At 50.6% G+C, this 16,083-nt stretch overlaps 2 protein-coding genes across 9 annotated transcripts in view; one reads left to right on the top strand and one right to left on the bottom strand.

Moving 5' to 3' along the window:
- The window catches only part of SCTR (secretin receptor), an 81,506-nt gene extending 72,345 nt beyond the window's left edge, over nucleotides 1–9,161 (top strand). For 4 of the 7 annotated variants that reach the window (XM_078327960.1, XM_078327964.1, XM_002749522.6 and 1 more), the window contains 3 exons: nucleotides 1,514–1,640; nucleotides 6,103–6,144; nucleotides 7,219–9,161. In XM_078327960.1, coding sequence (XP_078184086.1) covers nucleotides 1,514–1,640; nucleotides 6,103–6,144; nucleotides 7,219–7,368 — 319 coding nt within the window. In that variant the 3' untranslated portion in view covers nucleotides 7,369–9,161. Of the gene's footprint in view, nucleotides 1–1,513; nucleotides 1,641–6,102; nucleotides 6,511–7,218 lie in introns of those variants that run through there. The other 3 variants (XM_078327962.1, XM_054257710.2, XM_078327961.1) reach the window with 1 other exon arrangement.
- TMEM37 (transmembrane protein 37) lies at nucleotides 174–15,842 on the bottom strand. 2 transcript variants are annotated; one of them, XR_013518976.1, is made up of 3 exons: nucleotides 15,777–15,842; nucleotides 9,402–10,546; nucleotides 174–2,074 (listed from the first exon to the last, which is right to left on the bottom strand). XR_013518976.1 is itself a non-coding variant. In XM_035305085.3 (2 exons), exons 1-2 carry the CDS (start codon nucleotides 15,795–15,797, stop codon nucleotides 9,974–9,976), a joined length of 594 nt encoding a protein of 197 aa, XP_035160976.1. In that variant the 5' UTR covers nucleotides 15,798–15,842; the 3' UTR covers nucleotides 8,927–9,973. The 2 variants fall into 2 exon arrangements, 1 of the variants encoding a protein (XP_035160976.1); XM_035305085.3 differs by lacking the exon at nucleotides 174–2,074 and having other exon boundaries at nucleotides 8,927–10,546.
- Between the last annotated feature and the right edge of the window lie 241 nt (nucleotides 15,843–16,083).

Genomic DNA, 16,083 nt, shown 5'->3' with positions numbered 1-16,083 from the left:
ATTCAGACAAATGTGTTTAGGTACAGTATGTGTATTTTTCCGAGGAGGATGACCTTAGCTTTCATCAGATTTTTAGGGAGGTGTGTCATCCAAAAATCCTTAAGACCTTTCACATGTTAAAGAGAAATACGTTCGTTTTCTAGGGCTTCCACAACAAAATACCACAGACTAGGTGGCTTAAACAGCAGACATTTATTTTCTCAGAGTTCTGGAGGGTGAAAGTCCAAAATCAAGGTGTCCACAGATTTGGTTTGCTCTGAAGCCTCTCTCTTTGGCCCTTCTCACTGTGTCCTCACAGGGCCTTTGCTCTGCGTGTGGGCATCCCGGGTGTCCCTCTGTGTGTCCACATTCCCTCTTCTTGTAAGGACACCAGTTGATTGATTAGGCCCCACTCCACCCTACTTTAACTTAGCATCCTCTTTCAAGACCTTTCTTCAAATGCAGTCACATTCTGAGATACTGGGGGCAAGGGCTTCAGTGTAAAAATTTGACATGGGTGTGGACATGATTCATTCCATAACTGATATTACAGACAAAGTAGTGGCCAGGCACAGTGGCTCATGCCTATAATCCCAGCACTTTGGGAGGCCAAGGTGGGCGGATCACTTGAGGTCAGGAGTTCGAGACCAGCCTGGTCAACATGGTGAAACCCCATCTCTACTAAAAATACAAAAATCAACCAGGCGTGGTGGCACAGGCCTGTAATCCCAGCTACTCAGGAGGTTGAGACAGGAGAATCGCTTGAACCAGGGAGGTGGAGGTTGCAGTGAGTAGAGATCGCGCCACTGCACTCCAGCCTGCATGACAGAGCAAGACTCTGTCTCAAAAAGAAGAAGTAAACAAAACAAAAACAAGACAAATTAGCGTCCCCCCAGAGACTGTCTCCATGCTGTTTTGTGTTTTGAGACTCTGACAATGGCTTGGATTACTTGCTGTCAGATTCCTGGGGATCTGGGATAAAGCTGCCAGGTAAAATACAGGATGTTAAGTTACATTTGAATTTTGGATAAACAACAAATCGTTTTTCAGTATTTATGCCCCCAAAAGATAGAAATTCAAATTTAACTTGGGATTCTGTATTTTTATTTGCTAACTTTGGCAACCTTAATCCAGGAAGAAAATACAAGAATTTATCCTTATAGATATTTGTTGTCTAGCAAATGAGAACACCACTTTGTTTATATGATGTTAGACATAGAGTAGCAATGATATAGGTGTGTAATTTATAAGTAAAGTTAATGGTGTAGATACTGATTTTCTTTCTTTTTACTGATAGAGGTGCATGATCACAAAATTTGGGGCTTCGCCATAAGTCAAAAAGAGTTGTATCTGAGTGATTGACCTGTGGGAGTTAGAAATTTTCAATATAAAAAATGACAACAAAAATGTTTGAGCACTGCTGGCCAGCCTCAGCTGTCAGTCCTGAGGTGGGGAGTGGCATAGCTGTGTGCCGGCGGGAGGAGGAAGGGCGCAGGTAGGCAAAGTGGCGGCTGCAGCGTCTCTGTGTCCCCAGGCGCCTGGCCAGGTCCACACTCCTGCTGATCCCCCTCTTTGGCATCCACTACATCGTCTTCGCCTTCTCCCCGGAGGACGCCATGGAGATCCAGCTGTTTTTTGAATTGGCCCTTGGCTCATTCCAGGTAAGCTTTCGGGACTAGGGCCGCAAGCTGAAAAGAGGAGTTCTCTCTGTCCTTAGGGAGAAGTGGAGGCTGTAGAGACAGCGAGTCAAATGCCTTATCTGGCAGAGACCCAGGGGAAGCTGGGATGGGACCTGACAGTGCTACGGGCCCCTGAGTGGGACACCTGGTCCCCACTAGTCAAATGGGGGTGGGAGAGAAAAATTAACAGAGACAGAGAGACTGATTTCAGGGAAAATAAAAAGGAAAAGCAATCCCAGTACACTATATTGTATAACTCTCAATAGCATGCATATAATCAAAATAACGTAAGTGCGGATGGCCGAGTCAGCAAACACTGGGGCGGAAGATGATCCTCGTGGGAGGGTGGAGCGGGTGTTTGGAAGAGACCACTGTCCTCATCTTCATACTGGGAAGTTCACAGAAAATGCCCTAGACTGAAAAATCCTCAATTAGCGACACCAGCATATTTTTTAGAAGCAGTTAAGAGCGTTTCAAGGAGTAGTTGCAGCTGAGGGACAGGAAGTGAGGGTGGGGTGTCGGGGCTGCTGGTTCTGTAACAGGAATTGTTTGATTCATTGAAACCATGTGTATTTGCAAATTATGAAAACTAAAAACTGACTTTACAAAATAAAGTAAGGTAGAAAATCACTTACCTACAAATTCAACAAGATATCGTGAAGTTCAGAACAACAACAGCAAACATGTTTGGGTGGAAGGAGCGTGAACGTGAATCCCTAACTTTACAATGCCATTTATTTACTCACAGCTATTTCCCTGCAAAAATAATGCAATGTCGCTTTTGGGAAAAACATACAAAGGACAAAAAAATAAGTAGATGAAGGATCAGTAAAAAAAGAATATACAACTGGTTGGGTTGCTACACAGAAACAAATATGATAAAGTTCTAAACGGGAGGGAGAGATGGATCATAGGTGTGGTAGGCAGGGAGCTTCCCAGGAGCCAAAGCAAAGACAAAACAAACGTCTCAAGGTTTCACTTATCCATAAGATGAAATCAAATGAATGGCCAGGAGAAGCCAGTGATTATGGGCTCTAGGGCCTGAGACAAAATTCTCCCAGTGGGTTTTTTTTTAATTGTACTTTAAGTTCTGGGGTACATGTGCAGATCTTGCAGGATTGTTGCATAGGTACACACGTGCCATGGTGGTTTGCTGTCTCCATCCCCCTATCACCTACATCAGCCATTTCTCCCAATGTTATCCCTCCCCAACCTCCCCACCCCCAGCTGTCTCTCCCCTAGTACCCCACCCGCAACAGATCCCAGTGTGTAACATTCCCCTCCCTGTGCCCATGTGTTCTCATTGTTCAAAACCTGCCTATGAGTGAGAACATGCAGTATTTGATTTTCTGTTATTGTGTCAGTTTGCTGAGAATGATGGTTTCCAGTTTCATCCATGTTCCTACAGAGGACATGGACTCATCCTTTTTATGGCTGCATAGTATTCCACAGTGTATATGTGCCACATTTTCCCTGTCCAGTCTATCATTGATGGGCATTTGAGTTGGTTCCAGGTCTTTGCTATTGTAAACAGTGCCACAATGAACATACGTGTGCATGTGTCTTTATAATAGAATGATTTATAATCCTTTGGGTATATACCCAGTAATGAGATTGCTGGGTAAAATGGAATTTCTATTTCTAGGTCCTTGAGGAATGGCCACACTGTCTTCCACAATGGTTGAGCTAATTTACACTCCCACCAACAGTGTAAAAGTGTTCCTATTTTTTTTAAAGCACTTAGTCCACAGTAGGGCCTTCACTGGGGTGGCCTCTGCCTGTGAGCAGGGGCTCAAACCTTCCCCTCATCCCCAGAGCTCTGCTCAGGGTAGGGTCTTCCTGTTACTTACAGGTTCTAGGGAGGATGCATTACTGAGTGGAGTCAGGCCTTGCCCTACCCACACCTTCAGGCCACACCCTCCTTTAAGCTGGCCCTCTGCCCAGTGGCCCCTGTCAGTGCCTCAGACCTCCAGAGAACCCAGCCTCTGGCTTAATCCAGGCTTCTTTTCCTTTTGGCCTGGGGGCCAGGGAGCTAGCTCTCCCCACCACTGCTCTTGTAACATCCAGGGAGGCTGGGCACAGGATGCCCATTTAGCAGGTAGAGGATTTGAGGACCAGTCGGGTGGAAGGACTTAACCTGGCTCAGAAAAGGTACCACGCTGAGTCTTCCTGGCCATGGATGGGGACTTCCTGTCCCTCAGAGGTGGGGCTAGTGGTTGGGACTGTGGACCACTTCTCTGGGAAAATGTCCTGTCAAGAGAAAACCAAAAGCACTTTCCTAATGTTCTCATAGGAATGTTCATGAAGAAAAAGGATTTTTAAAAGTTGTGTACGAATATACGTATGCATATATTCTTATATATACACACACACATATAAAAAATATATGTTCATATACATATATGAAAATGTCTTTCATATACTAAAGCGAAGAGAATAGGACAGTGAACTCCATTACCCATCCTCAGCTTCAGCAGTATCCACTCATGGCCTCTCTTGTTTCATCTCTGTCCCTACGTACTATCCCCATCTTTTTAAGTAAATTCAAGACATCATGTTGTTTGATCTGCAAACACTTTAGTATGTATTTCTAAAAGGCAGGGGCTTAAAGAACACACACAACTAATAACACAATCTCTGTCGTACACTCTTTTTTTTTGAGACAGAGTCTCATTCTGTAACCCAGGCTGGAGTGCAGTGGCGCAATCTCGGTTCATGGCAACCTTCACATCCCGGGTTCAAGCAATTCTCCTGCCTCAGCCACCTAAGTAGCTGGGATTACAGGCATGTGCCACGACACTCAGCTAATTTTTGTATTTTTAATAGAGACGGGGGTTTCACCATATTGGTCAGGCTGGTCTTGAACTCATTGACCTCGTGATCTACCTGCTTCAGCTTCCCAAAGTGCTGGGATTATAGGCGTGAGCCACTATGCCTGACCTTCATATACTCTTTAAAAATGTATTTAGCCTTTCTGATTGTATAAATAATGCTTGCTTATTGTGACTAATTTGGGAAATAAGGAAAAGTTAAAAAAAAAAAAAGAAAAACAAGAAGAAAAAAATCTATAATCTCATAACCCAGAAATAACCTCTGTTGGTGTTTACTTCTGTCTCTTTTCTGTCCACAAAGACACACATACACACACACACACACACCCATAACTGGGGTCACGATGTGTATGGTTTTGTAACCTGCTTGTTTTGTTTAATTCTCTATCATGCCCATCATGAACATTTCTTTATGTCATTAAAATTCTTCAAAGTCTTCATTCTTAATGATCGCAGAATCACTGTGGAAATTAGTAAACTTGCTGTCTTGTGTGAGGCCTGCCCTATATACACTGTAGCACAGCTAATTCCCTCCCCGAACAGTGAAAAATGTCCTTGGACCCCAAGGCAGGGGAAGCCAGGCAACTGCAGCCCATGTGGTGGGCAGCACCCTCGGCCTGCTCGTGGCTCTGGGCCAAGCACACAGAGCTCCAGGCGTGCCTAAACCTCTTCGTGCCTCAGTTTCCCTGCGTGTAAGGTGGAGATCTTCCCACTTGCCTTGAAAGGCTTTGGCAAGGATTAAATGAAGCCCCTGGGACCAAGAGTCCTACAATTACTCAGGCCTAGCTGTGCTCCAAGTCTGTTTTGTTTCAAAGCCTGTCTTGAAGTGCCTTTTACTCTCTTTGACAGTAGTTTCCAGATCATGATGCCCGTTTATTGAAACTATCTGGGGATCTATAAAAGCTGCGGATACCCCCAGATATTGGGAACTGGGGACTGCAACCTGGACCAAAGGTCTCAGGTGATTCAAATGTGCGACAAAACTTGGAAACGAATGCCCTGAGTGTTTTTGCCCCTCAAATAGTCCCCAGTCTATGCAGCGGTCATTGATACCTGAAATTCTAAAGCAAACCCCTTCAGTTTTGCCACCAACTTTTGTTAAAATGCCGATATCCCTGAGAAGTTGTACAGATTAAGCCCACCAATGAGCTGATGAAAGACAGGTGGGGAAGTGAGCCTGCAGCTGGTGATTAAGAGACCTGGGGGCCAGGCGCGGTGACTCACACCTGTAATCCCAATACTTTGGGAGGCTGAGGCGGGTGTATCACCTGAGGTTGGGAGTTCGAGACCAGCCTGACCAACATGGAGAAACCCCATCTCTACTAAAAATACAAAATTAGCTGGACATGGTGGCCCATGCCTGTAATCCCAGCCTCTTGGGAGACTGAGGCAGGAGAATCACTTGAACCCCGGAGGCAGAGCTTGCTGTGAGCCAAGATTGCCTCATTGTGCTCCAGCCGGGGCAACAAGAGGGAAACTCCATCTCAAAAAAGAAAAAAAAAAAAGAGAGAGAGAAAGAGACCTGGGGAGGGCGCAGCTGGCTAGCTGGCTCAGGCCAGGTGGGTAGGGGCTGAGCACCTGCAGTAACCCTGTTGCCTCTATTCCTCTGGCAGGGACTGGTGGTGGCTGTCCTCTACTGCTTCCTCAACGGGGAGGTGAGTGGTCTTGGGTCACTCAGGTACCCCGGAGAGCTCCTAGCCATTGGGTTCCAGGTCAGAAGGAGCTACCTGGAGGGGTGGTGGGAAGGGGGATGGAAAGGGTTGGAGGGAATCCTGGGTCTGGTGGCGAGGGGCTCGGCCAGTTCTTTTAGGAGTCTGAGCTTGCTTAATGGGAGGAACAGAATCACCTGGAGGGATGTTAAAACCATGGCTGGACCCTGATCCCGGTTTCTCATTCCACAAAAATAAATTCTGTAGGTCTGGGGTGGGGTCTGGGAAAGTGTTTTTTAACAAGCACTCCTGGTGCCGGTGTTTATCTGTTCAGAAAATGCAGGAAGAAAGTTGGGCAGATCCCAGGTTCCTGACTGCCCTGCTGCTTGTTCAATGGGCGATCTCATCACTGCCCTGCTCTGGGCCTCAGTCTTCCCACGTGCAAAGTGGGTGACTCAGAGGAACTGTCTGCAGCTCAGTCCTTAGGGATCTTCAGATGAGCATGGACTCCTTGGGAGACTGCATACTCTAAGGACTCAAGCCTCGCATAGAGCATTTGGGTCAGGACCCTGGCTCTGGGCATACAGAGCTACGTAGTCAACATGAGCTAGGCCTTTCTGTGACTACCGACCATCTATCTGGTTTGCTGCACTTGAATGGGAATGACCTTTGATGTTTCCCAAGAATCAAATATCAAGCCTAGCCTCAAAGGTTCAGCTGCTCCAGCTGGGAATTGTGAAGTAAATTTACAAAGAGCAACTCCCTGGGTCCCAGATGAATTCTGAGCTTGGGTGGCTTCATGGGAATAAGTATCCAGTTGTCTCAGGTGCACAGTCCTTTCTTTGGGACATAATGTAATGAGATTGCAGGTGCATATGCCCAGGAGAGAGGGGACCCTCAGTAACTACTGGACATTGGGGCTGAAAACGGTCAATCTGAGTAGCCTGCAGGCTAGGGGACAGGTCAGCTGGGCAGGAGCAGCAGGGCCTGTGTGGAGTCCCCAGGGGAGTGAGTTGGGTTCCAGGCACAGAACTGTCCTCTCCTCCTGGGCTGATGGCTGGTCTCCGGTCTCCCGGGCAGGTGCAGCTGGAGGTTCAGAAGAAATGGCAGCAGTGGCACCTCCGTGAGTTCACAATGCATCCCGTGGCCCTAAACTCTTCCTTCAGCAACAGCACCAAGGCCAGCCACTTGGAGCAGAGCCAGGGTACCTGCAGGACCAGCATGATCTGAGAGGCTGGAGCAGAGCCACCCATGGACAGAGACCAAGATGGGTCCTGAGAAGGCTGGACACTACTGCAGGACAGCCTGTTTTCCCAGAAGACACCCTATGTCCTCCTTCAGCTGAAAATGCCCCTCCTCAGGCCCTGGACCCCTCAGAAGGGACGTGGGGCACTGTGGGGCAGGATAAGGCCTGAGATTTGGTTTGTTTGCTCTTATGGGAAGAGTAGTTCAGGGGTCCCAGAAAGGGACAGGGAAATAAGTGGTGCCTGGGACAAGATTTGGTCTATATTTGTCCATCCTTTTGCCTTGACGCAGGTGAGGGCGTATCCCCTGGCCTGCTCCTAATCCCTTCCTGCAGGAGGAGGGGGTCCTCTCTGGTCCTCCAGCTCAGTTAATCAGAGACAAGACTAGAAGACTCAGCCAACCAGTGTGTCCCCTACTGTAACTCACCTGGTTAGTAGCTCTCACCCAAACCTTCCGGACAATAGCTAAAATAACCTAATAAAGTCACCATGGAGGCCAGGGAAGCCCCAGGGCCTCAGTCCCTTTCACTATCGCTCCCAGGATCTGAGGTGCACACCCCTATTTTTCCTGCTTTTTCACACAGATGTCCTCAGCCTAAGGCGGACGCAGCAGGAAATGGGGCATGATCCCATTCCATAGACGACAGGTCCACCAAAGCCCTGTGACTTGCCCAAGCTACTAAGCAAAGAGGTGGCAGAAGTTCAGTCCAGGGTGTTTGGCTTTAAATGCCAAAGCTCCAAGGTTGTATCTGTGCTCCCAGGCAGGGAAGGATGGAAGCCATCTGCTGCCCCACTAAGCTCCTGAGGACTTCAGTCTCACACTCTACTCTTGTTCTCGGTTCCTTTGAATCCTCACTCCCCCCATGTGAGGGTGAAAGAGGACTCAATTGTTGAACGTTTCTACAAAACAAAACCTACTCGTGTTCAGTGGGTAGCGTTCTTGAGAGACGTAGAGAAACTCCCCTCTGTGTCAAGAAAAATGCATCTTGCTGGTGGCTGGGCCAGCTCTACTCCTGGCTTTGGGTGACCCTGGGGACAAGTGCATCGCTCTCTGGGCCCTGACTCTCCACCTCCACCTCTCTCCTCCCCATGAAGAGACAAGGGAGTCACATATCCCCTTTGCAACTTGTAGAATGCTCCAGGTTCCCATTTCCCAGGCTAAGATGCAACTGTGTGGTGGATGAGCTCCGTACTCTATAAAACTGAGCAATTCACAGAAACCTCTCTGGGGTGATCTCCATGGACTCTGAGCATCTTGGTAGTTCAACCTTAGAGTCCATAGCCTTTCATCCTACAAAGCAGACTCCTTCATGACTCCATGCATCTTGGAATAAGAATTTTAGAACATCACAATAGAGGTAGATGTAGGCGCTCAGCCCAGACCAAGAAGGGAACCTGCAGTGACAAGAGCAGGGCAGAGACCAAAAACCCATGCATTTGCTGGGAGCCGGAATTCACTAGGTGAGAGAGAGGGAAGGGGTGGGTGTAGAATGAAATGGGCTTCAGGCAATAACCTCACCTACTTCTGGGCAGAAAAAGAACTAGAAAGGGAGCACTTTAATGAACAGAAGTACAGACGTGCTGGCAAGGATGGAAATCTCCACTGGTTCCTGGCCCCTTTCACCCCCACGCATCCCCGGGATGGGTGTTAATCATTACCCAACCTCTGGCTGTTCCCCCTCACCCCCTGCAGAGTCCAGCAGGTCTAGATCCATGCTCTTTGAAATGTGTTCTGGGATTAAAAATGGTGCTCTAAGGCTGTCTGACCCTCACAGAAGACAGAGACGTGCACACGTTCCTTGGGGAGGGCTGTGTATTAGCAGTCAAATGGGCCCTCCAGGAAGGTCTTGCTCAAGAACTCCTCTTGAAAGAGAAAGGAAAGCCACCTTAAGGTAGAGTTCTGATAGGCAGAGCTCCCAGAGGGGACAGCCAGCTGCTAGAAGCTGGGGTTATCCAGAGTTTTCAAGGTTCCCACTAAGGGCAGGGAGGCAAACCGAGTCAAATGGTTTGAAAACCTACTGTGTGCAAGGCCTTCTGAGGGAATCCTGAACTCTGCTTCTTTGGCACCAATCAAAGATGAAGCCAGGGACATACACATGAAGGACCATTGAGCTGGTGGAAGAAACTCCTAGGCACGGATTTGCCCCTTAGCTGGAAGAACCATTCTTAACAACCCTGGGAGCCCCTGGGATTCTGCAGCCCCCATCCCAGCACACGTCAACGGAACAGGCGTGAATTATCCTTGGCTGTGCAGCTAGCTCAGGCGCCAGTTATCTTGCTGCTTCCAACTTTATTCCAGTCCAGGGAAGAAAATTCAAGAAAGGTATTTTAAAATGTTTTTTCCTTCTTCTAAAATCAACATCTGGCTAAGCCTGTGCAGTTGGTGGCACTGAGGCACTTTCCTGGCCTCTGGCCCTGCAGACCAGCTGCAGAGGCCCCCAGGCCATTTCTGGCTGACCACCCACGAGTTATTGGCAAAGAGGCGGCTGTTTCAAGGTCCTTGTCCCACCTCAGCCCTACCAGAGGCCACATGTTGGAAAAGTCCCATTCTGACCACACTTTTTGTAGAACCTGATGTCCCTGGAAGAGGCCTAAAATTTCCATGGTTGTTCCCAGGGATGGGTGATGCTGTTGATGTGAAGGCCACTGATGGCGTTCAGGAAGAAGAGGAAGGAGGCAGAGAATTCACACCAGAACATCAGGGTGAAGCCGATGAGTGTGATTTGGTTTCTGAGGAGGATCACAAAACCCAGGAGGCCCCCGGAGGAAAGGACGAAAGACACCAGGTGGAGGATGGAACCCATGATCCACTTGGGCCGTGAGTGTTTGTCCTCACACACCTGGGACACCATGAGGAGCTCCAGGCCAAATATGGCGGCCACCACGGCCAAGGCACCCATGCTACGCACCAGGCCCATGCCCACAGCCAGTCCGGGCACATGGGCCTGGCCCAGGTCTCTGAAGCAGGTTGGCGCACTCTGATTAGTGGCGGTGCAGAAGTGCCAGAGCCCGAAGAGGCGGTCCTCTGCCAGGAGCCAGCGCCCGTCACAAATGGAGACCGAGGACAGGACCACAGCCAGGGCTACACACGTGATGATGAGGGTCCGGATGAAGGATTCAGAGAACGAGTGGCAGGGCTGCCTTTGGCCTAGCGGCCTCTGGGCCTGGAAAACACCATAGGAGGCACCTTGTCAGCCACAGCCCCGCCACACCCCAGCACCTTCTGCAGGGAAGACCCCCAAGTCACCTTCCTGTTCCCCACAGTCTGATCTTCTGCTCCATTCTCCTGTGAAGCCTGGAACAGAGCAGGCCCATCATCTTTGGGGAACCCTTCCTCCCTTCTAGACCTGTGAGCATTTACCATCCAGTATTCACCAGGCACTGAGAGTTCCCTGAGCATTCCTTCTTTCGTGATCTTTAGAGTGGGTAAGAAATCCATAACGACTGCAAATCTGAGTCAGTTCTGAGTTCAGAAAACCTGTTGTGCCTGCCTCCTGTGACCTTGAGCATGCAGCCTGCCTTGATTTCTTTATACACAAAACAAGAATATGGCCTGGCAGAGGGTTGTACCAAGCACCAGGACTTTAGCACACCAACACATGGTCCTGTTTCCCTCCATCTCCCCAGGATACACATGATTTTGTCCAAACCCCCACCCACCTGATGATTCTGAGCTGTCCACGTTCAGCCCAGGACTCTAGGTTACTGCCTTGTTTTCCTCAGTGCTGAAAGTGACGTTTGCAGCCCGTTCCCCACTCAGAGCTTGCCAACCCCACTGCCTGCTCCTGCAGCTTCTGGGTGTGGGAAGGCCATTGCAGCTCTCCTTCGCCTCTGGTTCAGCCCTGGAAGGAGGTGCCCTCACACTGGTCTCCTGGCAAGTCAGGCTAGGTGTCCGGCAAGGTGTCTCATCTCACAGTCCAGGGACACGACCCAGGCATTGCACCCACGCCCTGACCCAGAAGGCAAAAAGAAAGACTTCAGGGACTCTTATTTTTTTTTTGGCGGGGATAGACTCTCACTCTGTCACCCAGGCTGGAGTGCAGTGGTGCGATCTTGGCTCACTGTAACCTCTGCCTCCCTGGTTTAAGCGATTCTCCTGCTTCAGCCTCCTGAGTAGCTAGGCTTACAGGTGCCCACCACACCCATATCTGGCTAATTTTAGTAGAGATGAGATTTCACCATGTTGGTCAGGCTGGCCTCGAACTCCTGACCTCATGATTCACCCACCTCACCCTCCCAAAGTGCTGAGATTATAGGCATTAGCCACCACACCCAGCCAGGAACTCTACACAGCACACAAAAGCCTTACAATCTACTCCGCCTCCCCGCCCAACCTCAGCTCCCAGCTTACTCCTCTCTCCCCATGTCTAGCCCTTTCTTTCCTCAGATGACAGGTCCTTCAGCCTGGAGAGGCTTTTCTGCAGCTTCCTGCCACCCCTCCAGGACAATGCCTCTTCTCTATTCTTAATGTCTCAGCTTAAAGCCTCTTCCATAAAGAGCACTTTCCTGCCACTCAATCCAAAGTCAGGGCCCTCTTGGTATTCTGTCTCAGGCACCTGTTCGAATTCTTCACCATTCTGAGGACAGTTTGTAGTTACATATTAATTCTGTCTCATTCCAACACTGTGTGTCTGGGAGGGAAGCCCCCCAGCCCACACCACATTCTGTGTTTGGACACTGCTATGTCCCCAGTACCTGGGCATCCAGTGGGTGTTCAGGGGAGAGGTGTGAGGTAAGTCAAAGGTCATTTGCAACCACTGTCACTTCCATCTGAAGCTCCCTTTAAACCAAGTCTCCTACACAGTCCAACATTAAATGACCCGCTCTGCAGTGTCTAGAAGCTGCTCAGGTTACACCCCGTTTTGGGAGGTACATGAAACAGACACGCATCATGGTCACTACTAGGACCCAGGAGAATGGAGCCATGAGGAACGTGGGGTGCGTCCTATGCTATGTGCGAATGCAGGCTTCCTGAGGCAGGTCTGGGCCACCTCTCTCTGTGAGACATAAAACAAAGCCCTGTTTCTGGGAGACTCCTGTGGTCAGAGCCCAGCAAGAGTATCCCCTAGACACAGGAACTATGCTGATTTCAACTCCAGGGATGCAGGAATAAGGAGGAGGTTTGCTTTCAGCACCTCTGCCTTTAGCAGTATCCTATTTAATTCTTAAACCTATGAGGTTGATAGAGTAGGAAGCTCCATGGTGGGTGTATAGACAAGGAAACTGCAGAGGGCAGATGACTTGCCGGAGCTCACTCACCTAAATCGTACTGAAGCTTATTACAGCTGCCCAGACAACTGTATGATATGCAGGAGGTGGAATCCATTCAGCGGATAAATACTGACTGGGGCCTTCTAAGGATAGGGCCTTTGTGCTAGGGGCTCATTACGGCTGGTGAGGAAAAAAACTAGCGTGCAGCGGGACTCCTTAAGGGCCATGCCAGAGCTAGGACCAGGTGCTGGGACAAAGGCAGCCTGGGCGCAGTCAAAAACACGCAGCTAAGAGTATGGACCGTGGTTCTCAGACTGTGTTCCCTCGCTCCTGGCGGGGCTTCCAGTGCCAAAGCCAGGTGGGTGGGGAAGCTGAGCAAGCTGGCTTTGCATCCTCTTCCTCACTTTAACTTCAACTGAGCCCTGCATCTGCTTGGGACACTGGGGGTCCAGGAGTCTATATTGCCTTTTACTACCAAAAAAAAAAAAAAAAAAAAAGGATCGACTGGTAAGAAAGAAACCAAAGGAAACGGAAAAGCTCTGTGTCTGCTCTGCAAACCATTAGAGGTGTTTGTTCTCGGGCAGTTTCTTAACCTCCTGAGCCCTTGTTTTCTCATATAGAAAATGAAGTTAGTGACACTTGCAGGAAGTCGTAGCCATGAAGGCACCTGGCAAGGTTACAAGGTCCCTAGAGAATAAGTGGTCCCCAAAAGGGGGAGCACTACATGCAGAGAACAAGTCACAGGACCCAGAAACCTTTTAACCCTAGACAGCATGCTGGCTGGAAAACAGGCACATCCTGTCCCTTCCTCAGCCCCACCTGTCCTAGGCAGACTGGACTTTAATCTCCAGGTCCTTAGACATCACGTCAGGATCAGAAAATGAAGACAGCTGACCTCATCTCATTTCTTCCCCCTCCTGCCCCAAAGTAGGGCTCCATTTAAACTCTCCAGCCACCACTGAAACTCCTAAGGATTATATGAGATCATGTATATGAATATATACATGACACACAGGTGGCTCCCAATTCACAGAAGCTATTAATAATATTAGTAAGAGTCATAACACATATTGGAGTCTTCATTCCTAACTACCTGGCACCTCTGCCAGCTTTCAGTGATGCAGGGCCTGAAATGGCTCCCGGAGGGCCACTGGAGGGCAGTGGAGAAGAGGGGAGTGGGGAGGTCAAGTCCTGTCCCTGACCTAGAGTACCCCTGCAGGGTACTTTGGGTAGCAATCACTTAAATCTCTCTGGGTCATAACTTCCCTAAAAATGTGTTTTCCTTTTTCATCTGTAACCTTCAATGATTTCTAGTGACCTATAGAACCAGGTCACACTAGTGGGCTACTGAGACCAATGCCATGGTGTTTTCCTCCTATAACCCAGGGCCTCCTGTGTTCCCCTTAACCAAAGCACCCCCCAGTAGACAACCTAGCCTCCTACCAACTCATTCCCCACATCTGCAACAAGTCTTCCATATTTGCTCCCCCTCATCACCCACTCTGCCCCAGCTCAAGTGAGGCCATCATCCATCATCACATCCTGGAAATTCATAGCCTCCAGATGAGCCAGCCTGCCTCTGCTCTTCTCAGCCTCCACTGGCCCCACCTCTGACCCAGAACTTGCTTCCTACCTGTGTTTGCCCTCTGGCAAGTCATGGTTGTGGGGATGAAGAGTTATCATTCCAAAGTAGCTGGAGCACTCCCCTTCACCTAGAGCCTGTGGCCTCCCCAGCTGAGCTGTCACCTTGCTACCAGGCTTCCTCCTCTTCCTGGCTGGCAACTTTTGCACATCTTAATTTAGCATTCATTCCCCCACACCCTGTTTTCAAGTCTCTCTCTCCACCTGGGCTGTAAGCTCTCAGAGAGGAGGGACCACACCTGAGCTGTCCCAGCAGGCTGCCCAGCTGGGATTCCAGACTCGTCCCAGAACAAAGAGGAGGCATTCCCTGTGCCCCACGCCCTGCTTCTCCCACTGGCCCCTCCTGCCTTTACCTAATGGGAGGAACCCCACCCACAGGCCACCCCCAAACCTCTTCTAGAGCCAGGAACTAGACTATAGGAGGGACAGAATCGACTTGCAAAGTGAGGCTTCTGTAACAGAGGATGCGCTCTCTTGGGAAGCTAGCTCTTTCTGGGGGTGGAGATCCTGGCTATAGAAGAGGTTTTGGGGTGGCCTGTGGGTGGGTTTCTCTCGTTAGGTAAAAGCAGTAGGGGCCAGTAGGATTTGGAGCCAGGAAGCCCTGGGTTTGAATCTTGATTCTGCTCCTTGTCCGGCCACTGAGGGCACGTTACTTCTGAGTCTCAGTTACCTCAATCTATAAAATAGGTGGAACAGTTATCTACCAGGTCAGTGTTGTGGCTGAGCGTTTGTAGACGAAGTCAACGGGCCTCTCTAATCCCGGGGACAGTCCAGCGGATAGACTTAGCAGCGGACGAGCTGCGGGAATGCCTGCGCGGAAAGGAAGCTCGCCGTCTGGGCAGCGGTGCCGCCACCCACTGGACTTCCCCTCGGAGAGCAGCAGGCCCGAGGGAACGGATAGGAATGTGTAGGTTCTCAGCCAACATAAACATCTTGCACTACGCTAAGAAGCCAAATCTTCGGAGACACGGGCTTCTTCCCTCGCCAGAGCCGTTCTTTCCTTGAGGTGTGCGCGCCCCCAGGGAGTCCACCCCTAGCCCAGCACCCCAAACGCAGCTTTGGGGAGGGAGACGATCTTCCTAACCCTCACTCCCAGAAAGGTCTAGCTTCCCGAGAGCGTATCTTCTGTTACATAAGCCTCACTTTGCAAGTCGATTCTGTCCTTCCACCCTAGACTCGCCGAGTTTCTCACAAAGGGGGACCCTTACGGTAAATTGACCCGTAGGTCACTGATGACCACAAAGAGAAACAGAAAAATCTTTCCCAAGGAAGTCTAGGAGCCTCGGGTGCTGGCAGGGCGGCGAGCAGAGGCAGCCGGAGTTCGCGCCGCGGGAGCAGCAATGCCAGGCAGGCGCCCCCAGGTTGCTCCCCGCCCAGCCTCCCCAGTTCCTAAGTTTGCAATTGGGGCGGGCACGCAGGGCGCTTGCACTCCCGGCCCGAGGCTGGAGTTCGCGGTGGGTACGCCCCTGTCCCAGTCCTACCCCCCGCACCCCACCCGGCAGGGCAGCACCCCGGGTCCGTGCCCCGCCGGGCGCCAGCTACCTGCACGCGGATGGCAGTCATGCTGCTCCCGGCGGCCGCGCTGCAGCCTCGCTCCCTCCAGCTTCTGGGCTGTGGCCGCCGTCGGCCGCCCCGGACCTCACCGCGGGGGCGGGGCCGCGGCTGGAGGAGGGCGGAGCGGGAGGGGGCGTTCAAAGCTCGGCAATTAACCCGCGCGGGCTCAGCCGGCCCCGCCGCCCTCCGCGGCTCGGATTACGCTGAGTCAGCGGGGGCGGCCGGGAGGAGACCCGGGGGATCCGCGGGGAGGACCCGGCAAGCTGGGGGGAGGGATCCCCGGGGTCCCAGGGGA

The sequence above is a fragment of the Callithrix jacchus genome, chromosome 6 (assembly GCF_049354715.1).
Source record: "Callithrix jacchus isolate 240 chromosome 6, calJac240_pri, whole genome shotgun sequence".
NCBI lineage: Eukaryota > Metazoa > Chordata > Mammalia > Primates > Cebidae > Callithrix > Callithrix jacchus.
The sequence above is the reverse complement of the archived record's forward strand: the minus strand, read 5'-3'. Positions and strand labels throughout refer to the sequence as shown.

Coding starts and splice junctions, on each gene's coding strand:
- TMEM37 (XM_035305085.3), bottom strand. CDS start 15,797: ATGACTGCCATCCGCGTGCAG. Junction 10,547..15,776: donor TGACTGCCATCCGCGTGCAG/GTAGCTGGCGCC, acceptor GGTGTTTTCCAG/GCCCAGAGGCCGCTAGGCCA.